The sequence below is a fragment of the Zonotrichia leucophrys genome, chromosome 2 (genome assembly GCF_028769735.1).
Source record: "Zonotrichia leucophrys gambelii isolate GWCS_2022_RI chromosome 2, RI_Zleu_2.0, whole genome shotgun sequence".
Lineage (NCBI taxonomy): Eukaryota > Metazoa > Chordata > Aves > Passeriformes > Passerellidae > Zonotrichia > Zonotrichia leucophrys.
The window spans coordinates 19,466,402-19,493,740 of record NC_088171.1 but is presented as its reverse complement, the minus strand read 5'-3'; the positions used below and the strand labels follow the sequence as shown (position 1 = coordinate 19,493,740).

General features: G+C 37.1%; 1 protein-coding gene across 8 annotated transcripts in view; it reads left to right on the top strand.

Moving 5' to 3' along the window:
* The window catches only part of MLLT10 (MLLT10 histone lysine methyltransferase DOT1L cofactor), a 125,512-nt gene that overhangs the window by 63,095 nt on the left and 35,078 nt on the right, over positions 1-27,339 (top strand). For all 8 annotated transcript variants that reach the window (XM_064704142.1, XM_064704144.1, XM_064704143.1 and 5 more), the window contains 2 exons: positions 3,835-4,090; positions 6,119-6,688. In XM_064704142.1, the coding sequence (XP_064560212.1) occupies positions 3,835-4,090; positions 6,119-6,688 (826 nt within the window). The remainder of the gene's footprint in view (positions 1-3,834; positions 4,091-6,118; positions 6,689-27,339) is intronic.

The window sequence follows — 27,339 nt, the reverse complement described above, 5'->3', positions numbered from 1 at the left end:
AAAACAATTAATTCTGGAATTTGAATATAGTCATGCCCGTTTTGTTTTTTAGTTTAATCTTTTGCATGTGGATTTTCTTTACCTAACCTGTTTGCTTCATTTATTGATGTGTTTTATAGTGGTTCAAATCATCAGGAAAATTGGTGTTCAGCTTTTTATTGGTGTTTTTATTGGAAAGTTGGTGTTCAGAGGTTCCTAAGTGCAATCATGTATTTTTAAAAAGTATCTACTGGATGTATAGAAGTGATTTTTTTTTTTTTTTTTTTTTACTGTGGCTACTTCCTTCAGTTAATTTTTTTCCTAAGTCCTTTTAATACCATTTACAGGAATTTGCTTTTCTAGATTATAAACTTGTAATGTGTTCCTCAAAACATTGAAATTTTAGTAATGAAACAAGCTTTATTTTTTTCTAAGATGAATATTTGGTTCAGAATATTGCATTAATGTATTCCTTTTATGTGTCCTTTTAACTGGAATTGCTAGAATTGTTTTGAACCTGATTTCTCTTTCACAGCAGTCTTCCTTTGTATTGAATGCATTACTTTATTGTGGTATATAATCACTTCTGCTACCATAAAGTTCCTGTGGAGGAAACTGAAATCTGTTTTTCCTTTTTAAATATGTTAAAACTTTTAAATCCAGTGGTAATGACCATTTGTGCAGGTGATGTCTTAAAGCATGTTTTTATCTGGATGAGTGGTTTCTTTAGATAAAATCATGAAAGACTGCACGATTAACTGAATTTACCTTCTGTTAGTGAGGTTGAATTGCCTGTTGGTTCTGCAGAATTTAATTCCAAGAAATTTTACTGAGATTCCAGCCTCTGCTATTTTGAGAGGCACTTTTGTGCATCCCTGTAATGTCATAGCAAATGTTGTTCAGTCTGAATCAGTTAAGTTTGAAAAAGTTTGAAATAAGAAGTGCCTGACTACTCTTTGATCAATGTATTAGCACTACATTTTTTCACTTTTGGGACGTAGATATAGAATGTGTGAAGAAGAGCTACAGTGACTTAGGAATTTGAATTCTTTACTGCCTCTTCTTCTGCCTGCCTTCTTAGTTGGGAGGACCCTTCAGCCCCATATTTACTCCTGGTAAAAAAATTTCTGTCTCATGTTTTGGGCTTTGGCTCCCTCCAGCAGTGTGGGGAGATGGGGAGTGAGGTTTGTGGTCAGTTTGTCACTGGCTGCTCCTGCAGCTGCTTAAGGAGAAGAGTCCTCCCCCAGCTCCAGCATCCCTCCCATGGGAGACAGTCCTTCACAAACCCCTCCATCCTGAGCCTGTCCCATGGGCTGCACTTCTCCATTGGCTGCTGCAGCGTGGATCACTTCTCCACAGGTGCAGTCCTCAAGCACAGCCTGCCTCCAGTGTGGATCCCCCACAGGGTCACAAGTCCTGTGAGGAAACCTGCTCCATCATGGGCTCCTTTCTCCATGGGTCTCCAGGTCCTGCCAGGAGCCTGTTCCGTGGGGTCACAGCCTCCTCTCAGGCATCCACTTGTTCTGGTGTGGGTTTCTTCCAGGGCTGCAGGTCCATCTCTGCATCCCCATGGGCTACAGGGGCACAGCTGCCTCACCATGGGATTCAGGGCAATCTCAGCTCTCCTGCCTGGAGCACCTCCTCCTTCTCTTTCTTCACTGGCCTTGGTGTCGGCAGAGTTGATTCTCTCACGTGTTCTTGGTCCTTCTCTGGCTGCAGTTACGTCTGCCCAATAACCCTTTTGGGGTTTTCCTTCTTCAGTATTTTGTCACAGAGGTGTTCCCACTATTTCTGATGGGCTCAGCCCTGGCCAGCTTTGGGTCAGTCCTGAAGCCTGCTGGAATTGGCTCTCCTGGACAAGGAGCAGCTTCTCAGACAAGCCTCCCCCATAGCCCCCCACCTCTACCAAAACCTGGCCATGCAAACCCAGTTGGTTTTGGGGTTTTTTTGGGTTGGTTGGTTTTTGCTCAGACTCTGCTCTTACCATCTGGCATTTTTGTGGAGAATTACCTGCTGTGGTCCTTCCCCTGTCTGTGCAGGGGTACAGCCCTGTACTGATCTGCACAGGGCTAAAGGCCACTCAAACCTTGGCACGTACTACGTGTACCAAGACTGATTACTGCATGTTTACCATAAATCCCCAGAAGTTTTAAGACTTGCTGCAGATGGATGGTGTTGCTCTTCAGGGTGCACAGTGATGGATGGAGAATGTAAAAATGACAGTAGCTCTCTGTGCTTAGGGTATATTTCATCATGTTTGTGTTACGATTCTCTGAGTAAGCGTGTAGATTTCAGTACACCTTACAGCACCTTCTGAAACGCAAATAGCTGTGGGAGCAAAATTTTCCAAAGCAGAACTGTGTTGTGCATGCATATTCTTCAAAATCTGCCAGGAGTGGGCTTCAGACTTGCAGTCAAACCAAATCACAGCACAGTGTTTGCAAATTAATGCCTACTTGTCATTTTCTGGCCTGGTATGCAAATAGATTGAAGTATTTGCTTTCCTCAAAGCTTGTATATTTAGTTGTCTTCTGTCATTTGCAACTGAAAAGTAAGGTTTATGTAAATGGCTTAGCTATTTTAGTAAAATATGGAAAACTTTGTACAGCTGCTATACAAAGCTTTCTGTAAAGATGAAAAAACATTCTGTTGTAGGCCTAAATTCAGCAAGCATCCCACTTGAGGCAGGGAAAATGTGTGTGTATGCTCAATTTTAAGAGGCATGTGTTTGTGTGGTCTTTAATGGAGATAACTAGGTACTGTTTTAAATTCTATTCTGTAAAGAACTGAAAAACAGACAAGCTCTTTTTGAACAAATGAGTAATTTCTTGGTTTGATCTATGTATTTTTAAAAAAGCTGTTTTACTAGGTATCTTAAGTATAAATAAGAGAAGATTTTTTTTCTTTTTCCTGATTTTGCTTTCATGTTCTTTCTTACGTTATTAAAATTCTGTTACCACAGCTCCACATTTTTTTCAATCATGAGAACAATAATATTCCCTTGTATGGTTTCCTAATATTGTGCATACAGTTTCCCTTCCCACCTAATTTCTTTCTGTGAAACCTCTTTTCATTATTGTTCACCAGTAGGAACAATTCTGGTAAAATTTAACAGACAAATAATGGACCTAAAGATGAAATTTTTGAAAGCCCTATGGAGAGTGTATCAGTGTAGGAAAAGGGCTGGAAATCTGGGGGGTGGATAGGGGTTGAGAAAGAAATTTGCATTGGGAGCTCAAGAGTGTTTTTGTAGCTGTCAGAGTAAGTGTGTTTGAAGGTTTGAAGTAAGTGTGTCTCGGTCAGCTGTCTCGTGTCTTCCTTACTTGGTGATCCTAAAGGAATGGGATGGATGGGGGATGGTTCACATGCCAGGGAGCTGATTTTGGTTTGGTGTTGAGGCTATAAAGTCATAAAATTCCAAGTTCTTGGTTTTGACACCTTGAACAGTTTCACTGCTGATGCAACAATTCCAGTTTAACAAAAAAGGCATAAAGTTGTATGTTCAGAAAAGCATTAAAGGTTTATTTTCTAATTTTTAATTTTAAGCATAAAATAACAATATCCTATTTAAATAGACTATAAAGACCATACCCAGGAGATTTTTCCATTTACCTCAGTGAAGTAAAAATTTCAACCAAAGCCATTGTGCATTTTTTTACACAAAATGATGTTTTATGTACTTGAGTTGTTTGCTGAGAATCTTCAGAGTTCAGCTGCTGTAATTTCTGCTGTTTCTAGTTACATTAGTATTTGAACAGTTCTGTGTTTGTTTGAAAGAATGAGGTCCTTTAAACAGTTGTGAGAGTTTTTTGTGTGACTTGTTTCTTTAATTTCTTCTCTCTTTTAAAATGCCAGACATACACAAGCACTAGCAACAACTCCATGTCAGGCTCCTTGAAGCGGTTGGAAGATACCTCAGCTCGATTTACAAATGCAAATTTCCAGGAAGTTCCTACACATGTTTCAAGTGGAAAAGATTCTTCAGAGGCTAGAGGGTCAGAGAGCAAAGGGAAGAAATCTGCAGGTCACAACTCAGGTCAGAGGGGAAGAAAGCCTGGTGCTGGAAGAAATCCAGGAACAACTGTGGCTGCAGCTAGCCCTTTTCAGCAAGGTACTGGTTGTTAAGTGTAACACAACTTCTGCTTTGACGTGAATTAGTTTTGTATGCAGAACTTGAAAAGTAATTAATGTTTTATCCTCAACACTGAGAAGGTTATTTCACTTAAAACCTAACATTTTCAGGGTAAAAATGTTTGTTGCTATAGCATGAAAAAGAAGGTAGTACATTTTAAAAAGGCAAACTGATGCTTTTGTTCAGACTGTTGAGGTTGTCTCTTTAGCTGCAAACAGAAGTGTCTTTATGTGCCAAAAAGTTAGTCTGGGGTAAACTTTAATATGAATTTGAGTGTAGAGGTCTTAGCTCTTTGAGAGAGTAATACTGATGTTTTTTAGTCAGTGCAATGGCTAAAGAACAGAACTGGACTACCTAATGCATAAGATGCATTGGCCCCTCAGTAATTTTTCAAGATGCAGATATTGAAAGTATACAATTTCCTTCAGTGTCAAAGACCTTTCTACTTAATTGTTTTGTCATTGAAATATATGAACAGAAGTCGAGTATATTTAAAAGTATGCAAGGTTTATTTACCTTAGGTAGTACAAAATCTGTTACTTTTTGAGCTTGCTAAAACCTACTACATGCACTATGAACAATTCTTAAAAGCAAATTTTATTATGGCATCTTTATCAGAGTTGAAAAATTATCAAAAAAATTAAAAGTTTCTTTTCAAATTCCTTAATAAAACATGGTATTTGGAAACACAACACACTAGGTCTTCTGTAAAGTAATTTTTAGTAATTTTCACGCTGGTGTCTAGTAGTTGACTGTTGTTTGTGCTTTGTGATGGTGATTTTCCTTTTGAGTTTATTTATGCAGTGAACACTTGTAAATTTGTCTAGAGCTCTTTCAATATTTCAGGCTTTTTTGCTTGAAAGAAGAGGAAGGGTTTTTTGTTTAAATTCTCAAAACTTTGAAAATTGCCTTCTGTAATTCCTCATTTAAAGAAAAATCTTACTGCAGATTGCAAAATAGATCTTAATTATTTGCATGCATTTTCTTCTGGGCTGCATTAAGGGAAGTTGATATAACTTATTTAAAATACAAAACAATGATATTTAAATTCTTTTAGTTAACTGTATATGTAATTTTATTTTAAATAAATTTTATTGTAAGTGGAATTCTTAACAATGTTGAGTGAAGTACTAATGATAAAACACTAGTTTTTACAGGACATGGGATTATTATGCCTAATGTCATAGTTAGGAATGTTTTCTTGATGTTTGTCTTCAGTCTGAATTCTGTGAAACAATACCCACAGACACCCACCTGTATAAAATCAGTGAATTTTAGTGCATGTAGATGTTTGTATTTCCCAAGAGTGCTTCATTTTCTGCCTTGAATACAGTAATACAGTGATGAAATGACTGCATTCCAAGTACTGAAGAAGGAATGTAATTCTGTTTCACAAAAGATCTTTATGGTTCTGTGACAGTGCTAAAGAAGTCTCAAAATGCCAATTTCATACGCTGTTTTTCACTTTCTCTCTTACACTTTTGAAAAGTGTCTTCTATGAACTCCTCCTCAGCTGGGGAGAATTAAGCCCAATTGTTGTTGTTCCCTTGACCTCTGTCAGACTCTTGATTTTAGGCAGAATGGTGAGGAAGATTGTGGGCATAGTGTGTATGTGATCATAGCACATTTCTATCAGCTTTCTTTTTATATAGCTGCATGTTCAAAAACACTGCTCCAGTTTGCACCAAGTGTTTGTTGTGGCTTCCAAACGTGATGGATGTTAAAGGTGCCTAAGCAACAAAATTGTTATTCTTCTTTTATTCATTTTCACCTGTTTGTGCCCCAGATGCAAATTTGAATCTCAGACAGCAATCTGAGACTCATAGCCAGCAAAGTGAAGATCAGCAGGAGAACCAATCCAATGAGTTATTTAAAGAATTCTTTAGCTCTTGGTAAAGCTTTTCATAGTCTTTCACATTAAAATTTTTTATTCTAAGACCATAATGCTTCGCATCGGTTTTCATCAGCTACAGGGAAAAACATAATTGTGCTTCTTTCTCTTTTTAGGAAGCTTTTTGGGCACTCCTGGGAGCATAAAGTCATCTTCTGGAAGTTCAGTTCAGTCTCCCCAAGACTTTTTGAGTTTTACAGACACAGATCTGCGAAGTGACAGTTTCACACATTCTCAACAGGCTTCGTCAACCAAAGATGTACATAAAGGAGAGGCTGGGAGCCAAGAGGGTGGAGTCAATTGTTTCACTTCCTTAATTGGTCTCCCTACATCGGCAGCAGCTGTTCCCCAATCGAAAAACTTTGACAGCTCACCTGGAGACATAAGTAATTCAAGCCTTACTCCTACAGCATACAAACGAGCTCAAACTTCTGGACTCGAAGAAGAAACTGTAACAGAGAAGAAACGGAAAGGAAATAAGCAAAGTAAACATGGGCCTGGTAGACCTAAAGGAAATAAAAGTCAAGAAAGTCTTTCCCATCTTTCAGTTTCTTCTGCTTCCCCAACTTCGTCTGTGGCATCTGCTGCAGGAAGTGTGACAAGCTCTGGTCTTCAAAAATCTCCAACTTTGCTCAGGAATGGAAGTTTACAAAGTCTTAGTGTTGGTTCATCTCCAGTGGGTTCAGGTAGGCATCTATTGGATTTGTTTTTTTACCTCAAAATATGTTTTTATTATTTTAGCTATAATTCTGAGTATGCTTTTCAGGAACATAGTATCATTTAAAGTATCATGAAAGTCACACTGGGGGAAAAAGGACTGTTGGAAAAGTAAGTTTTGTTCCATGTATAGGTGCCACTGTGCTGTAGGTGGCTGTAGTAGGTGAACCTGTGTATTGACCTAGAGGCTGTATAAATGCAGGTTTTGAAGCTGTAGGGGGAAAAGTTGCATGTAAATAGGTTCTTTGAAAATTATGTGTGACAGGTTTAGCTAAAAAAAAAAAGTAATAGTATTGACTTGATTGTCTGTGTGTTCAGTTACACAGAGAAAACAAAATTGGTACTCAGGTATGTCAGCTTTGCTGAATGTGTCCCTCAGTTCCCTTTTCTCAATTCAGCTTAACTGAAAATCAAAATGTCTACATGGAGAATGACCAGTTTAAACATGGAAAATTATATTCTGAGTCTGGACTCCTGTGCAGCTGGATGACATTTTCATATTCTCGTGTGCTATTTAGCAATTGAAATTGGCTGGTTTGTTCTTCCTCTGTTCTAAATGTTATGCACATCTGGGGCTGTGAGAGGCTTTCTGTTTCCAGTAAACCTGTGTGTGGAATGGCCTGGCAGGATACTCTTATCTACCAAAGTCTTTGTTGCTCTGAAGTTTCTTTCAAAGCTTTTGTGATGTAAAAAAGAGCAAATTACCTCACTTCTGAAACTTCAAAATTTTGTCCTTTTTTTTTTTAAATTTTTTTTTCTTAAATTTTTTTTTCTTCATTTTTCTGATTTGGGGGAAGAGAGAAAGGGAGCTTAAATACTTGCTTCTGGGGAGGGTTTTATGCTATTTGTATTGTATACTTTTCACTCTATAAGCAAGAGATATCTTTAAAATACACGTAGTTCAAGGAAAAAAACCCTGTATTTCTTTCAGAACAAGGCAGGTACTTAAAAACTTGATGTCAAAGCCACATTGTTTTAAAGCAGTTTGATACAAATGATCACTTTTATTATGTGGAATAAAGGCAATAGCAGTAGCAGCTATATTAAAAAATACTTTTCCTATATTAAAATCGGTGGAGAGAAATGGCATTTGGCAAAACTTCATAGTTTACTACTTTCTTTCTGTTTAAAATACAGTTTTAAGAACGTGTTTACCTCTTACCTGTTATGAACAGTCAGCATCTAACAGATTCATATCAGTGTTCTGATTATTATAGTATGAACTTTCTTATTCCTTTATGATCTCTTGGAGGGGGATTACATATTGCTGTAGTTGGGGTAGGAGATAGAAGTACAAGGTCTTGGTTTGAAGTGAGTGACCCACTTATATTTATAGTTTCCCTCTTATATTTATTGTAGAACATTCTGCTCTCGTCAGCTCCCTGAACAGGCCTTTCCCTGGTCCATTCTTGCTTCCTTTGGCCTCTTCATTACTTCTCACTCTTCTGTCTAGAAGATGCCAGTGATAATGTTAAACTCTTGGTAAACAAATACATGGATGGAAATACCGTGTCTGGTTTATTACTTTTATTGTGATATTCAACCTATGGTTTTACTTCTGTTAAGTATACTTAGATTCTTGGTGGCCAGCATTAGACCTCTAAAACAGTGATATTTTCTGAGGATGCCAAAGAACATGGATATGAATAAATGAACAAACAAAATTCATAAACAAAATCACCCTAACAAAACCAGAAAAACCCAGAGATACAAAAACAAACGGGATATCTTTGAGCACGAGCTCTAAATTTGCCCAGAAACTTCTGCTTGAATCACAGCTTATTTTTGTAATGGTCTCTTCTCCCTCATCTCCTGTTTTTCTTATGGTTGTAGTGCTGCTCTCCTTGCTTCATCATAAGCATTTTTTGGTTTAGTGACCCAAAATAACCCAATTTACCACAATTTTTTAGGTTGCAGTGAAAAAGGACATTTGAGTGTTACCAGTATTATCAGAAACATGTATTTTCTCAGGAGTAATATTCTAATGTTTCTCTTTTCAATGTGCCCACTAGTTTGTTGAGTAACAAGATCCGACAAGTGAATCTCATTTCTTTGATCCAAGCTCCCAGATAAGATTTTGTGCATCTAAATGTAGTGAGTGAAAACACAGAGTACTCGAGTCAAAAACTTTTTATTGCCTCTTACTTGGAATTACCTTGATACCTCAAAGAAGCTGAATCAGGAATGAGCTAGACCATAGTGAACAAAGCTGCTGAGGGTACTTCTGCAGGAATCTCCTCCTCTTTTTGTAATAGTCTTGCTAACAGCAGCTGTGTAAAACTATCATTCTCTTTCAGTTTCCTGAAGAGTACTTGTAGAGATCCATAAAAATGGTGAAAAATATGACTTCACAGATGTATGATAATTGTGTTCATAATTAATGTTCAAATGAGATGAAGTGTGAAGGGAAGCTTATTTTAAAAGGTAACACAGATTCATCATGTGCTATTTATACGTAATTAGGTGTCTTCCTAAAATGTTTTATTCAGAGTGAGTATATTCAGCTAATTTTGTAGAAGTATTTGTCATTTTCAAAATTATCCAGTCCAAAGGGCTTCTCTTTTCCTGCTTAATAACAGGAATGTACCATGAATGTTGGTATAGTATAAGGACATGCTATTAGAAGTTGTTACAGCACATACACTCAGGTTGTGTTTGCCATGCAACAGATCTGATGTGTTCAAGGTTAAACTTGAATGTTCAATCTTTATGCTCTCTGTTATTTTTTCTGAAATATATTTATAACGTGACAGGAAGCATTTTATGCATTACTTTAACACTGTATTCAAAGGAAAAAAATTAACTGTTAAAAAATGAAATAAAATTTAAATTGGTAGGGTGATAGGAATTTTTGCAGTAAATTAACATTTTACTAGTACTCTCTTTAAAAAAACCCAACCAAAGTTCTTTAGATACCAGCTCATTTACAAACCATACTTCTCTTTTTTTGAGAATTCACAAGCATTTTAAGTTTATTGTGTAAAAAGGCCTAAGTTATTGGAGGAGTTTATAAAGATGATAATGGTTCGCCCCAAATAGGGTTGGTCTTTGACTGATTTCAGGATCTGAATCTTTTAATAGGGGAAAGTGTGTATTGATTTAATCTAAACTCAACTATTTTACAGAGCTATCTAACTTTCCAAGTCAAAGCTGCCCAAGCTGTATTCTCAGGATTAAGTTTATTCTCACCATTCTTTTAGGGAATAATATTTAAAGATTTCTAGTCTAGTATTGTAAAGCATTGAGAGCTTGTGTCTCTCAGCAACAGGAAAAAGAACATTTTATGTGATGTACAGTACCTTCTGACTTTTTTGGAATAATGTAGCAATGTAAAATGGAAAGAATCAAGTTATCAGAAGTTATCTGAAATTTCTGTTCCATGGTAAGTAAAGTTCTTGTGCAGTTGTCTTCCAAATTCAGCGTGGATACTTGCTGCTGGAATTCTTACAGTGCTTCAGGCACTTCTCTGTCTTTCTTGGTTCTGCTCTTGATTTCAAATGTACAACAAATTGTATAGTATCAACTTCAGTAGCTAAGGACTTTAGGGGATTATTTGCTTTAATATTTTAATTTTTGTAAAATTGATTTTATGCGGTTCTGTGTACTGTAAACCCCAAAAAAAAAAATCTTATATATTTTTTTTCTTTAAGAAGACTGGAAAAGATTAAATTACCAAGTGGGCCTCGAAATGGTTAGCCCATTGTTTCAGCACTCTTATGTGTCCATCTTCTGGAATTCCTTTGTCCTGATTGAGGTGAAATTAGAATTTGCCTTTCTACATTTTTATCTCTTCACCATATATATTCTGCCCTTAGCCAGTCTTCAGTATGCTCTGGTTGGTAACACTGCTTCTTGGAATAAAAGACTCATCCAAACCCAGTATTGTGTTTTATTAAAGCACTGTTTCAAATTCTGGGTTGATCTTATCTTGTGCAGTCAAGTTTCAAATGCTGCAGATCAGTTCCATGTGTATTTTTTCTCCTTTCCCATCTGATGCAAGCAGTGCTGAAACCTTTGTCAGTGTTACACAGGTTATGCTGTGCTAGGTCATGGTCCTGCTAAGCTCATTGTTGCACTGATGACATAAGGGAACTCTGAGTTTCAAAGTAAAAGAGTAATTTGAAATTATTCTCATTTGGATGCAAAGTCCCTCAGTACTTTTGTTCTTTTGTTGAATCTTCAGGATGCTGTGTTTAAAGTTTGGCTTTCTCTTGGGAGAAAGATTTTAGGAAAAATTATTCTAAAACAGTTTGTGCTATTATGTTTATCTGCAAAGTGCAGATAAACTTAATAGGACATAAAGCAGAAGTCTTGCTGTGTTAAAAAAGCCAGTTTGTATTCAGAGGAGATAAATTATAAAGAAGAAATTGATACTAATTGATACTAATGGCATTTGAGGACTAAGCAAATGGTATAGAAGGCATACTAGGCAAAATCAATGCATGGAGAATTTCATTCTTCATGTTTGAGGCTGAACAGAAGTGGTGTTGAGATTGGTGAATGGTGTACAAGATGAAAATGTTAAAATTGATGATTGTTGGTGTAGAACACATGGAGGTGTTCATCAGGTAACAGGGGGGAAATCACATGAGGAAGTAGTTTATGAAAATGAGGATTATCATGAAATGCATCAAAGTTTTTAAGTAAAACAGTTGTTATCAGCAGCTAGAGCCAGAAATATTGACATTTCCTGATGATGAATACCTCGTACTGCCATGCTTTTAGACTGTCAGTGTTAAATTTCAGTGAGTCTTTAAAACTCATGGAGTTATAAGAGAGACTGACAAGTAGTTAATGTTATGCAATTAGGCTGTATCTGGCAGAAGAAAGGAAGATTTTAAGACCTACAGAGGTGTAATGACTAGTGGTGGAAATTGAGAGTTATGGAAAATAACTTACTGGACTGGTTTGATTTTATTTCCTAATTTTTTAATAGAAGTGGCATAGTAAGTGTCTACATTTCAATTGATACAGCATGACATTTTAAATAAAGACTTGTAATGCTAGGAAGTCAGCAAATCCTTCCATTAACTGTAATTAATAGGTAATTTCAATTTTATTTTGTTCATAGAATTATTAAATCAATAATTTTACTTCATTTTGTTATTTCCCCTTATGCTCAGTTGGTCAGAGCATGGTGCTCTTAACACCAAGGTCACAGCTGTGATCCTCAAGCCACCAAAGGGTTGGACTTAGCAATCTCTGTGAGTCCCTTCCAATTCAGAATAGTCTGTAAAATCTGTTGGAAAAAGCTGAAATTTTTGAAAAGGTCTGGTTATGAGGGTAGGGTAAAATGAATCTTTTGGTCAGCAGAACAAACTAAGAGCTATCTTGGTAGAGCTAAAGTAGAAGATTTAGAAAGATGGATGTATACTTGCAGGATAAGGATGGCCTTCTGGGGAAAGAAGGGCTGTAGAGAAAAAGGATAAAGGTGATTAATCAGTTGTGTCTGAGTTTGCAGTGCTGAGCTGTGTTTAAAAAATGTTTTAATGCATAAACAGCAAGCTAATGAGAAAGGCAGCTCTGCATTCAGAGTGTGTCTGGTCTTTGAATACTGTGTATGGTTCTGCAGTTTGCTCTGTGTAAAGAAAAGAGCTACAAGAAGGGTTCAGTGACTGGAAAAAGCACATTATTGGAGAATAGCTAAGGAGTGAGTTTATCAGACATGGATATCGTATGAGGAACTGAAAACTGGTACAATGATCCTTAACCTAACAAAGAAGTAAAACATTCTCAAGTGAGAGAAAGTAGTAGTTGAACAAATTTCAGTTTTGAAAATGTATTTTCTAGAAGATACAGTTTAGTCAAACATATTTGTTTGATTTGCAGGTGCAGGGGTTCTAGAGCTAAAAAGTCAATGTGCTTGCTAAGATTCTTGTTTGGTCCTTACCTATGAATCTAATTCTGTGCTGTATTTTCTCTTTGATTTTTAAAATAAAACGTTGCATGGTGTGTCAGTTTAGCATATGAAATGGTTTGTAACTGGGCAAATAATGCATTTCAAAATACAGTAGTTAGTAGTAAATTTTCAGGCAGCATGGGTCTACTAGAATTAGTTCCCAGCATGGTATGTTCTGTGCTTTTTTAGAGATTGAGAAGTTTATTCATCTTTGCTGCTCGCTCTGAGGGTTCAGGGTGGTTTCTAAAAACGTATGTTGGAAAAAATGTGCTTGGATGTAATAAATAAGAATTCCTTCATTAAGAAAGCTGTGGGAAAAAATACTGAACAATGAAACTTCTAACACAGATGTGTTTAAAAACAGTTCTGAAAAACTTCTGAATAATGATGGAGAGCTGAACATTATGATACTTTAGGGGGAAAAAAAGGCTATTGTCATCACTGTGACACTCATTTCAAGAAGGGATAGAAAAATTACATCACAATTAATTGAAATTACTCCATACATGTTGCAGGTAGCAAAGTACTATATTTATGGTGCTAATTTCCTCCTAAAATATGACTATGAATATCAAAGTTGAGAAGAGGCATACAATGATTGATATATTTAAAACATGCTTTTCAAAGAGTCTGAAGCTCTTTGATAGACTGAAATATCTTTGATTTAAAAATATTTCAACTTACAAAAATGTTTAGGAGCAGGATTGTAATTATTATGCCAAAATAAGTACTCTTCCTGGTCAAGATTTTTTTTGGTAATTGTGTACTGGTAATTGCCTTTTTCTGGTTTCTTGTTTTTTAGTTTTGTTTGGTTTTTTGGGGGGGATTTTTTTTTAAGTTAATAGAAAAGTACAGTATAGTGCTTAATTGGATGAGCTGCTGAAAACAAGAAATGTTCAGCCTGTTCCACTCTTGGAGTCTCCGAGCTGCCTGACTTGCCATGGGAGCCGTGTTTGTGCATGAGATGCAAATCAGCTGCCCCGTGAGTGCTGCAAGACCAGAAACTCTTGGAAAATCACTTTGAAACAAAACTTGATTGAAAACAAGGCAAAGTTTTCCTTTCTCATAAAATTGTAAAGTTTTTGGTTTTGAGTGAAAACAGATGGGAGTGCTTTCTGAAGGGAAAAAATAATGGCCCAGGGAAGGGAAGCTCTAATAACTGGGATAGAGCTTCCATGTCAAGCTCATAAGGCCTGCTAATTTCAGAGAAGATCTTGGCAGCTGTGGAAATTACATAACTAGTTAATTGCTGTATGAGAATGTGTTTGTCATGTTAAAATTAGAAAATAAAACTTTTAAGATTTTATCTTTAAACTGGATTCCCAAATTATGGTGAGTCTGGGCATTAGCTTCTATTTAAATTTCAAAATATGTCATTATTTATTTCTTTATTATACTCTGACAGTCAACAGCAAATAGTATATTTAAATTACAAACTTGTAATACATTTCAGATGATAAAAAACCTACAACAAAGTAAAAAAATCAATATGGGGAAGAGAATTATAAAGTGTATTTTCTTGACTTCCCTTTTAGGTCTTTCATTTAATAACAAAATAGAATTTTGGTAGTTACTAATTATGGGAGAAAGACATAGTTCTAAACAGCTTAGCAAAAAGATGTAAATATTTCTAAACTGTTTGAAATACTGGTTTTATTCAAGATTTGTGAGTCTTCTACCCGAACATTAATTTAACAACAAATGCAAGAAATTCTGCAGGTCTAGATTTTTGCCCACACAGAATTATTTGTGGAACTAACATCTAAATACAAACTCTTGAAAACATAAGTATCTTTATGATTACACTGACTGTTTATTAGTTGTGTCTGTACTGGCAGAGAAGAAAATGGACTGGGAATGGCTAAAGGCTACTTAAGTTTCTGTGCTTACTACTTTCCAAATTTAGCTATAAATCTGTTTTGTGTGGTAAGGGGAGGTTTTCAGAGAAGTTCATGACCTTTTTGTAAACTGCTTGCTTTTATATTATATTTGACTCATAAGCCTACAAAGTGCCTTGTATATATTTGGTGTTAGGTTTGAACTCCTGATAAAAACTAACTTACTTTAGGCCTGGGTAATCTGCATAAACTGAGCTGCATGAACGAGATCTGGCTGACAGCTTTGCTACTGTTGTTGTCTGCATTGGGAAGAAAAGAAATTGCCTGCTTTTCCAGTGGCTGATGGTCTTTGCAGATACATGGAGTAAAAGTATGTGGTATTATCATTATTACATTTAAAAAAATAAGGGCAGAAAGAGAAAAGGTACTGAAATTTCCAGGTTTGTGTTTAGATTATGTTAGTTCTTTAACTCTTATTATAGAACTAAGAATTATAATTTTAAATCGAGCAGGGTAGTAAGGAGACACTGTGAAGCAGTTAAGATTTCTATCCTATCAGATGTCTTTGTTGAAGAACTTGATATTTGCTTTAGAGGTGTATCCCTTCTCTGAAGATCAAGGATATATTCCTTAATTCTATTGCTGCTTGGAAAATAAAATGAGATACAAGAGTTAGCTGACTTGTAGCTGTTTAGTTCCCAGAACCTCCTTTAAAATGGCTTAACTTAAAAAAGGACTTTCAAAATGGTATCAAATTAAGAGGTTTTTTGTGTGTATACATGTATATGTATTTTAAAATGAAAATATTCGTCTTCTTGAGTGTGAACATTTTTCAGCATCTGCAGTCAATTACTAGGGTATGGCATTCTTTGTAAGTCAAATGCGAGATAGCAATCAGTCTTTTAACTCCATAAAATCTGTTAAAGGTGACATGGGAACATTAAAAAGTGTGTGTGGGGGAGGGTAGAGAAGAGGCTTGACTATAAAAGGAGCAGTAGGGTTTTTTACCCTTCCTTGAAAATTGTACTTTTCAGATCTTACAGACTTTCAAGCCTTTCAGAAATCAAATATATCTGAAAAATAAGTGGTGTGTATGTGTTGATAGTTCTTGAAACTTTTTTGTCCTTCTGAAGATTGTCCAATTCATATGGTAAATTTTTATTGTTGTTGTTGTCAGTCAGAGGTGACAACACTGCAGTCAGGTTTTTAAAATCAGAAGGAAGTGTACTTAGCATTTAAATTTTCCATGTATTTGATGTGAAGAGCTGCAGTACCAGAAGTTAAACTGACTGAAGCTTGTCTCAGGATTATATCTAGAGATGTTGTTGATTATCATAATAATTTCTGCAATTCCCTTGCAAAGTTTCAAAAGAAAAGAAAAAAAATAGAAATGCTAACATAATACAGTGGCATAAAAAAGACTAGTTACCTTAAAATAATTGAGCTTTTCAGTGCAAGATGTTGCTCAGGGAGAAATCCATTAAGATGAGAATGGAGAGATTCATGTGACACTCATATAGGATGACACTCACATTCATATAGGAGCTATACTGCTTTTTAAAACAAATATAATAGGGCTAAGTGTCTGATTATCAAGTCTCTATGCTGCCTTCATAGGTAAGTGATTTATTTTTTTCCTCAGGCAGGTTCTATGGGTGTGATAGCACCGAGCACAGCAGCTTTCTGAAACTCCAGATTGCCTGTGGTGCTGCAGCACATGCACCCCTGCAGTTGTGGCTCTGCAGGGGAGCCTGTGCAGCCAGGTGGGCCCTGGTGGCTCCATGAGCATAAAGAAGTGTCCTTGGGGACAGTGAGTGACAGTGTGTCCCAGTGCCTTTGCACTGTGTGCTGTTCTGATACCGTACAAACAAATGTACAAACATTACTGTACCTACGTGATCCCTGTGTGCATCTGAATGGGAGCTCATTGCTGATAAATCTTCCCAGCATGATTAAAACAAAGAAAATTGGCAGCACTAAGCCAACAGTCTATTTCCAAAAGGTTACTCAAATAAAACTCTCTTTCAAGAATATTAGGCATACCTGAAAAGCTGTTGTAGGAAATTGATATACAGGTATGCCATATACACAAAGCTACTTCTTATCTGATCCTGAATGTAAAGCCACTTTTTGTCCATTTGAACCAAACTGGGATTTAACACCTAGTTTAGATGCAAACTCATTGCTTTGTATTGCTCTTTATATACTTTTTATTCAGCTTTTAAATAGAAGTCTTCATCTTTCAGTGTCAGGTTTGGTAGATATGTGAGAAGGCCATAAGTATAACAGGAAGGAAACTGTTCATTTTGACAGTGATCTAGCTTGCTGCATGTGTTTTTGTGAGAGAGAATTTCCTACAGTGGTAGAAGGTACAGAAAAGGGTCTCCACTAACCTAAGTAACAGGAAAAAAGGGGAAATTTTGGTCAGTAAAAAAGTGAGCGAGCATGTTCTTTGGACCAGTACAGCTCTAGAAATCTGAGTCGAGCAGAGATTTGTGGAAGCTGGTAATGGAAGTGAAGAATATGAACATGCAACTGGGACTTCTGCATGAGTAATCCTGTTAGATCCTACATACTTGACTTGGTTTTATTTCTGTTTCCCATTGCTTATTTGTTTTGACCATCTGTGAAATAAGAATGAGTAGAGATTCCAAGTAAATTAAAAAAAAAAAACTTAACAGAGCCTCCCCCAGCAAACAAATAAAAAACCAAACCCCAAACACACCCCTCATTCCTCCAAATAAAAAAGTGGCTCATAAGCTGTCAGTATAGTTAGCTTTCACACAAGAATGTCAAATGCAAATTGTTGGAATTTGTTTTATTTGGGTTTTTTCACCTTTTTTTTCCTTAAAGCATGATAACTGTCCTGGACAAATGCCTAATCTGATGGATTTAGGGCTTGGTTACAGCAAATAACAAAAATAACATCCTTCCTAGGGACAAAGTCACTTTTTTTCTGTTGTGGAAGAGTGGTAAGCTTAGAATGAAACTTAAGGTTTTTATGCATAACCAGTTCCCTTAAAAACAAGTAATGAACAGCCAGAGGTGGTGGCTTGGATGTAAATATTATTACTAAGTAATTTCAGAAATTGAAATGAATGAGCTGGAAGCATTAAAGTTTTTTCTGAGCAGAATTGATTTTAAGGAGGAATAATTGTAAGATTCTAAGTAAAGCAAACGACAACAGCTGCTGTAAGGATTGGATGAAGAGAGGAAAGATTTAGCCAGGACTGAAAATGTGGGAGGCACCAGAGATGGCAAATTAATGAAAACAATGAGAAGTGAAGTCCAGATACTACAGCATACATATATATATACATACACACACACACACATTTATATATAGTTACCATTCACTGTCCCTAACCTTTCTCAACACCTTAGCATGTTGAATTTCAATTTGGCTGTACATTGTAGCAGAAAACTGGGTGGCTGGGAGGGGAAAGACCTAGCTGCCAATAAAGGCAGTTACACAGGAACCAAGACAGTAGCTCTTTTTTCCTTCCAGAATAAAACACCTTTTTTCATCTGCCTTCTACTAATTTATGGAGTGTGGAAGGGAGTGCTGGTAGGGGAACAGTTCTCCTTCTGTTCTGCGGAGAGGCTTGGGGGGAGTCTAGAATGAGCTCCCTCAGTCACAAGCAGGGCTGATCTAGTGTTGGCCCTTCCTTGTGTAATTGGATGAGGTCTGTGGTAGAACAGCTAGGGTTTTGTTAGCTCTTTAACTGCATCTCTTCCTCCTTTATCTATGAAGTGTTATCTTAGAGTAGTAAATTTTGCATTGGGACATATCTGGTCTATTCTGCTTGGAAACTTTCTCATACCTCTTGAGTGATGTTTGGGACTGCATTGTATGTGATTGCGTGGATTAGTGGTGGCTCCTGTTTGGTACAGTTTTGAAGAAACAAAAGCAAAAGGTATAGCTTTGGCAGTCTAGGGCTGAGCTTGTTGGAATAAAATAAAAAATAAAGGAGAGGAAAGAAAAAAACCCACCACCACTCTAAGTTTCCTTCCAAACCTACCCAATGGTTCCCTAAATTTGAAAGGGACTTTCTTTAGTGGTGAAAGCAGTGATGGATCAGAATGGCTTCTATTTCTTGTGCACAAAAAATTGAGCATAACTGGAGAGAATGGATACAATTATAATCAAATAAAGGCTGTGGAGAGTAGGTGTGGGTGAAATGATTCTGCACTTAAGAGTGGCAGACTGCAGTTGCATTGTGTCCTCTGCACCTGAGAAAGAATCTGTCTGTATAGTATAATGTGATTCCAGTCATTTCATCTCTGTGCATTTTAGTAATTTTTTTCCTTGTAAATTATGAGTCTATTTTTGTATTTTGTTAGTTCTCTGAAAACTGTTAAGAAGGTTAATTAAGATTATCAGTTTTATTTATTTCAGATGAATGCACTTCTGTCAAATATCATACAGAATTTTGTACATTGTTTGTTTTTTTCTGTACCACAAAATTTAAATCCCCAAACATTAGTATTTATGTTTTTTAGAGAACAGACTTTGTAAATTAATGCTTTAATTAAGATATTCCAAATTTTCAACAACAACCAAGTATTTCCATAGACGTACCTTTGGCTAGTTATTCAATTTTAGTCAGTAGATAAAAGTCAAAGCTTTTAAATTTTTTAAAATTGCTTCTTAATTTTGTAGTCTTTGAGTATGAATGACAGATGTTTAAGATGTCTTTGTTCATTCATTCTTTTGAAATTATGAAGTTCAGAGGGCCCTTCAGAAGAGTTAAAGACTGGCTTATGACAGCAATGTTTAGTAGCTCCCAGTTGTGGCAAGGGTAAAAGAGAAAAATGAAGCATTAAAGGTAGTTGCCCTGTTGGACCCCAAATAGTTACTGCAGTCAGATCGCAGAGGCTGATGCAGGTATAAAATTCCCCCATGGGAGTGTGACGGAGGTGTTCACCCCACTGTGGCCTGTAAAATCATTTGGTTACCAAGTCAAACCAGATGTGTCAACTCAGGGCTTTGGCAGTGTGAGAGAGTGAAGGAGCAGACTGAAACTAAAACAGTTCTGTAGCCATGGGGTGGTTATCCTGAGCAGGAGTAAGCTGGTGGGTTAAGTGCAGGAGGGCTGGCACCTGCAGCTGGGCACTGCAGTGCTGTGGCGGCTGCACTGGAGACTCCAGCTGCCCGGCAGAGGATGTGAGTGTGTTCTGGCACCTCAGGGTCAGAGATCAATACCCTCTAAGCACCCCAGCCCAGGAAGGAAAGGAAGTTCATGTGAGCATCTCCTTTGGTGTACCTCTGGTTGGATGTTCTTTCTGTGTATCTGAGTTGTTGTTGAACTGAGCTCGCTGAAGTCCAGGAGACACAACCGTTTTCCTGCTAGACTTGATTGCTTGAGTTCATCTCCATCTATCAGTGAAGCAAAACAGATGCCTTGTGATTAAAATTAGCAAGGCAACTTCCGTTTCAGTTTCTAAATTTGTTGCAGACAATGAAATTAAAATCAGTCTTTTCTTGGGGGGACTGATTGCCACTGGAGAGAATTTGAATTTTTATTTGTAATACTAGCTTTAGAATACAGCTAATTGGCATGTGCTGGAATGGTCTTATAATTGACATTTAATATCTAACCAACACTGATAAAAGAAATACAAGTAAAACATTATAGTGGATAGAAATAAATCCATTTTACAATTTGTGCTACTGTAAATGATCAGAGCTCTAATACAAGAAAGATGTATTCAGGTATATTATTGTTCACTGAAATTCCTGTCTATACATACATTCTTTTGTGCGTCTGTTAAACATGATCTTAACATGAAGCCCTTTTTCTCCTAACTCAAAAGCTTTCGTGAAGTTGATGAATGCCATACATAATGGTAAGTTATATTAGAATCTTTTTCAGAGGTTCATTTATCACAAAGGGTAGCCTTTTGTGGAAAAGCCTGATTGAAGGTCTGCATATTCTATGGATTGGGTGAAATACAGGTCTGCAGTGCGTCAATTGTTCGGTACTTGAGTGAAAACTTTGTAGATTGTCTGCAGGAGCCTGATAGGTCAATAGTTCCTCAGTTCTCTTTTTATGATCTTTTTGTATGTGTGAAGTAAAATGATAACAGTTTTATTCCAGTTCTGAGATTCTTTTCTTTAATTTTGTGAATAGTGTTTTCTAGTCCTTCTTCTGTGCTCCATTCATAGGTGTGTTATAGTGGTGTCTACCTCAGGCATTCTCCCACTTCCCTTCCTGACTACTTAAATTACTACAAGTAATGCATGTGAAGGTAGCCTTGTTTTGTCCATTCTTTGTTCTGACAGCCTGATGCTGCTCATTTGTGTCACTGATAACAGAACTATCAATTTCAGAGGGAGCAATATTGAATCTTTAATGTATCTAATGGCTGTTTCCTTTTAGTATTCAGCACTGGCTTTTTACCCCTGTTTCTGTATTCACTCATAGCCAGTGGAAATGAAATATCTTATTAAATTAGAACTTGGTGTACTTTTTCAAGACTATTGTTAGTTTGTAGGAAACAATCATATCTGTATTCACAAGTTAGTGGAAGATTTAAAACTCTCTCATGAGGCTAATTTTGAAGATTATCAAGTTTATTTCTCAGTGTGATATTTAATTGATGTCAGGTGATCTGTTAATAAAAATTGAGAATTTTTATCCATTTGTCCCAGCCTCAAATAGAAGTTTTCTTACTGCTGTGCACATATGTTAGGAGAGCAGTGCTGTGTGCATTGCTAATTATATTGACTTGAAATTCAGTGAATGCAAAATAGTTTACATGTTTGAAACTTTACATGGTCAAGTTTTTTCCATTTTAAGGTGGCAGTCATTACGATTTTATGGAACTTTTGCTTTTTTGCACTGTTAGAGTCATGAATTAAACCTGTCAGGCAGATGTCTAGAGTGGTGGATCTCTTAAATAATAAAAATTTTAATATTACATTAACTTTATGTTTCATAGTCTATGTGTGGTGAGAAATATTGAAATTTCTCTAGATTTGCTTTGCTTTAGTAAAATAGGTTTAGCTTTTTTTCCTTTTGATATAGGGTTTCCCTCTCACTCTCCCAGGTATACAATGCTCTGAACCAGCTTTGAGATGAAGGAAAGCAAGCTCACCATTTTTCTGAACAAAAATAAAACATCTGAAGGGTATCTGACAAAGTGTGCTGAATTTGGACTTGGTGAGTTTCTGCTGTTTTATAAGCAGAGCCTTTTTGCTGTTTAATGTTGAAGAGGTATAGATTGGCAAGAGGGTGCAGAACAGAAATCGATGGAATGCCATTTGTGACTTCTTTCCACATTGCACTTTTTGCTTTTTAAACTAGTGGCCCAGATAGTTGGAAGGGCATATATTGCCAGGCAATAGTAATGCTTTATATAACTTACTGCTGTGGAACAGCATAATGGTGGCTACATGTTTGTTTTAGAATGGTGTTTGGACAGCGTTTATTATCTAATTACCTTAGTGTGGGGTGGTGGTGGTTTCATGGTACCTTCTGAGGTAAAGTTGGTTACTTTTCCCCCCCCAGTATTGCCTTTCCTTCCCCCCCTCCCCCCATCCTGGTATTGCAGGGCTCTTGTTTTGTCAGAAGCATGTATCTGGGGGAAATCAGCAAGGGTAGGTAGAAATTTTGATAATAGGAACAGCAAGAAGAGATCTTGTCATGTATGTTTATATAGGATGAAAAGAAAGTATTACAACTTGAGATAAATATTTAAATAAAGGAAGATCATTTACTCCAACAGTATATTCAGATTATGTGTCAGGTAATGCTGAGGATTGTAAATGTCACTGTCAGAGTTTTGATGGAGTCTGTGTGAGGAGCTTGTTTTTTCATTGCACTCAGTTTAAGCGGGCTGCACATCGGCAACAAAGTACCAAAAAGAAAACCTGCGAGTTTTAGTTTGAGTGGAAACAAGTATAAGTTTGGAGCAGAGAGGTTTATTATGAGTGGTTTTGTTATAAAATTGGCCAAACCCTGTCAGTTGAAATTTGGTGCTGACAAACTTTGAAGGAGGAAAGATAGTAGCTAAAATATTGAACCAGTTCCAGAGAATCTAGCCCTAAAGAAGAGGACTGGAAAATGGAGCCATGAAAGCTGTTCCATTAAGGTGCCTGCCTCAATAGAAAGGAGCCAAGACACTTGAAGGCAGACAGTGGCACACTGCAGTTTTGCCACTAAGAGACATGGTATACTCAGTGCTGTGTTTTGCAGTTGTATAGTCAGCTTCTTATATCTTTGCTTTTTTCAGACCTTTTTCTAAAAACCACAAAATTTGCAGCTGAGAGATGTAAAGTTGTCACTGCTATTCACTGTGTGGTAGCAATGTGCTTTGTCCTCCCAAGTCACTCTGGATCTTACAGTCAAACTGTTGATTTGACCTTGCAGCCTCATCTCTTCCTCTGTGAGTCTACTGCTGAAAAGGAGCAGGAGGGATGCACATATCTATACATGCATATATACATATGTAGAGGACACCTATTTCGTGGCAGTTCTAGTGCATACATTAAAAAAAGACTAGGAGAAACACTGACATGATTATTTTACATTAGAAATAACTGTAAATTCTCATGTTTGCTTGTTGCCTTTCTGTGGTAACTTCAGTTCTTGCTTGTTGTGTCTTCTGTCTTATTTCATACTCCTGTTGCTGTTTTTAGGTCTTTGTTATTGATTGTTCTGTCTTATGCTGATTTTTGTGTTGCAGTGAGGATAGTCATAATGCAGAACAGACATCCATTGTGGCAGTCTCAGTGCTGTGATTGTTTTTAGAAGACAGCATGTTTCCAAAGAAACATCAGTTCTGTAGCCTTGGCCTTTCCATCAATGCAGGCAAAATTCAGTATTTATGGTATGATTTTTTTAACAAGATAAGAATCTGTATTGAGTGTGAATTGAAATTTTTTGAATGTAGCCCAACTTGGGCAGAATTTTTCAATGTTGATAAAAAGTCATCTGCTTATATTGAGACATGGATATATTAGTGCTCAGCTAAACCATCTAAATTGATAAAAACAAAGAACAAGAGAAGGGTGAGTTAAAAAGACTGAAGTAGTTCTGTTATGCACATTTCAGAGTACTGAGTAGTTATTGTTTGGTTGTCAGATATTGCAGTCATAAGTGTAACTATCTGACCATGAGGTTCTGGAATACCATTTGAAAGCTGTAACTGTTGCTCATGACAGCTATTTGTAGGTCTTCAGAAATCTGGGAAAAAGCTGTCCCATCACCCCCCTGCCCCCTCCTTTCAAAGACACCAGCCTCAGATCACTGGAATCCAAAAGGGAGAAACTCCCATAAAGGACTGGATTATGTTCACAGTGAAGAGGAATCTAGTATTTCCCGTGGCTCACCTTCCAGCACCAAGGTAGATTACTGTCAGAATGGTTTGAGAGATCTGTTTTCAGAGATCTTAAGCAAACACAGTAAATGTTTCTGAAATCATTAAGAAATTTACATCACAAGTCATGCTCCTATTCATGAGTACTCATTAAGTGAGCCTAAAACTGCTTTGCTTTTAGTTTGCTGTATTTAAGTAACTGAGGCTTGTATTGGCTCACTGTTACAAAAGTGAGCATTTAAAACTTTTAAACCTTGAAAAGTTAAGGTCTTTATCAATTGTTCTTACCTATCTGTTTAACTTTTTCTTTTACAAAGGTCTTTCTGTGCTGTGGTACATTTGAAGTACAGGTCTTTTTTGTGGTTATGAGCATATGTGTCTGAGATATGATCAAGCAGCTCTTTATCTTAGTATTCTATTCTAGAAAAGTACTTGAAAATTTTTTGACTCGTGGTGGAACAAGCATGAAGTTCTTTGCATGTCCTATTTCATAATGCTGAGTTAATTGTGAAATGTAAACAGGCAGTTATAAAGCATTTCAAAGATTATTGTGAGAAGTCAGAACATCTGGAGGAAACAAGTGAAAGGTGGTTTGTCCCTGTGTCGGCCATCTTCCACCCCAAAAACCTGCACAGTTTAACTAAGGTGTAACTTTGCCATGATGTATGTTATGAAAAGCTTCACCTGTTCAGAAGGGATTGGAAGATATTCATTGGGGCAAGGCTGGAAGAATATTTAAAGCTAGTAATTACAAAGACCATTCTTCACACTCAAAATTCATACATTATAGATTTCTAGAGGCTGGGAGAGCATTTGAGGAAAGTATTACTACATCTTGCCCTTTTTTTGTACTTTTCCTTGTATGGCTGTTCACTGTCAGAGATAGATATAGTGACCTAGAAGAACAGTTCAGTTCTCCCTGTCTCCCTTGTCTTGCATGTCATCTGTCCCCTCGTGTCATATTCAGACCTTTTCTCTCAGAGAACGTTTATCTTGGGTGGGCTATGAAAAATGTGGGTTTGAGCCCTTCTGCAGTGGAGGGCTGCAGTGTCAGACCTATATCAGCTTGGATTAATTCCAGGTGGGAATTAATTAACATGACTGCTGACAGGGTGTCCATCAATGGACATGGAATCAAGTGTAAAATACCATTGTTCACTCTAGCAGGTGGGACTAGCTGAACACAGCAGACCATTTCAGTAGCACATGGGTTGGTTCTGATCCTTCACCCCACCCTGTTGTTGAACACATTTCTGATTGATTATAGATAATTGCACAATCAGGGGTTTGACCATAGGAATGGGAGTAGACAGAAGAGAGTGCCTGAATATCTTTTGCTGGCTGAGCTGCCAAGGATTTGGGGTTAATTGTAATGGAGTTTGATAGCAAACTTCAGGTCTTTACTGTAAATGTAGCTTATAGGATCATGGATTCACCATATATGTATGTCATATTGCTGTGCTGGATTGTGTTCCTCAGTTGTGTCAAGGTTCTTGTCAAGTATTTTGGTCTTTGACTATAAATCCACTCTACAGAGTATTCTCAAAGGGAATAATTGTGGCAGTCTGCCTTCTGTCAATAGGTATGAAACTGGAGCAACTGTTTCAAAACAGTTAGAAAACCAGTTTTTGGAAACATGTACACTTGTACTTTGTATCTTCCCTCCACCCCCAGCAGTGTGCGTTCTTTGGGTATTTTGAGTCTGTGGGGATTTTTTAACTTCTGCCTCAGTTCTGGAGAGTACTCAGAATGCCCTTTGTGAAAGGAAGCCATGGGCTGTTGATCTGGGACAGGCTGCTGTGCCTCCATCAAAAAAGGATGCCCAGTCACTGAAAGGAAGTGTGGCTTTTTTCCCAGCTGCAGATCAGTAACTTTGATTTCTGTGCACCTCTAGAACTGTTACTGCGGAGTCTTGTAGCAACCTATCTGAAAATGAACTCTGCCACTTCCCTCATCACCAGCAGGAAAGTACTGTGATTATTTGGTACTTAGATTTCAGATTTCTTCATGAAGGAAACAGATTGGCCTAGCCTCCAAGCTCATTATCTCATAAATTTAAGTGAATATTGTTGCTGCCTTGGCAGTAGAAGTGCAACTTTCTTCTCCTTTGACAACTGTAAAAAATTACCCATTTTTATTTGCTTCTGTTTTCCATTAAATTCACTTCAGTTTGTGATCATGTTACAAAATAACATAGAGGGGTACTTCTTCCACTGTTAACATTGTACTGGAACAGAACATGTTCTTTCTTGTGTAATGGACCTTAATCAGTTTTTTGTACATGCCTAGTTACTAATGAATGGACTGCTTCATGCAAAGGCACTTTTTCATTTTGCACTGTATAGGAAGTTGCCATGGGTTTAGGGGAGACTTTTTGAGATTACCACACAAAATGAAGGTACTGAAAACGTGTGTATAGCTTCAGTTTGTGTAATGAAGTTCTTATAACTCAAAATTTCCTTTTATTTCTGTGATTTCAGCTATGAGTTCCCTTGAGGCCGTTGTCCAACCCTATGCCCACCTGTCCTCCCCCCAAGTAGGAAGGTTTTGTAGTTCTTTGCAACTTCTGTGGGCCTGCGAGTTTACATTTGAAAAATAATGGCCTATTTGGCCATATTCTTCTTATTCCTGAGTTTTGACAAAATGCTAAGATGAGCCACCTATGACAGATATCTTCGCTAACTTCCACTTTTCAGAATTGTTGCCATCGTTTCAAATTTTTGACCTACAAGAGAAAATACAGCTTTAGGGAGATCATTTTATGAGCTTCCTAAGGAGCAGTCTAGATATTGTCTCTCTTGGTTTCAGCCCCCAGTAAGCTTTAAGTCTGTTGTCCAGTTTACAGAAAAAAAGTCTAAAACATGTATGTTCCTGTAAGAGGAATGGATGGTGAATGGGACGAAAGTAACCAAATACTGCCTGGTTTTTCTCTCTTGCTGAACTTGGCAGTCACCAGCATAAGAAGGGAATGTATGAGAGCTGGATAATGGAGGGGGGGACTGTAGTACTAGAAAATAAGAAGTGAGGATTTCATAGCTAGATACTGAAATTGTGGTGGGGAAACTTAGTGTATTGATGTCATCTGAGAGATGCAACATTGTGGAATCCAGGATTTACTCAGTTTTGTTAACTCCTCTGTTCATGGAACTATTTACTTTTGAGATTTTGAATAAAATCACTAAAATTGTTCTGTGTGCTACGTGGTACATATTGCTAGTTTTGATTTGAGGCTATTTTGCTTTTCACTATTCTTGAAGTGCTTTTGTATCCTCTGATACTGAGTTTTTTATTGATGGTGCATAAAAAATGCATATTTTTCAGTCTGTATTATCTGATGTGTTCCCTTCTCTATGGTACTACCTTTCTGTGCCAAGCAGGCAGTTATTTGTTGGCCAGAAATGCTGGGTTTTTTTTCAGTTGCCTTTTTGTTAAGCCTTTTGAGCCAGCAGTGTAGGCTTCATGTGCATTTTATCTGTTAGAACCTGCAGTCCGTGTTGTGCAGCTGTGTTACGGGTGTGACACACAGTCAGAATTCACCTGAACACTGGGAGGGGTCCAT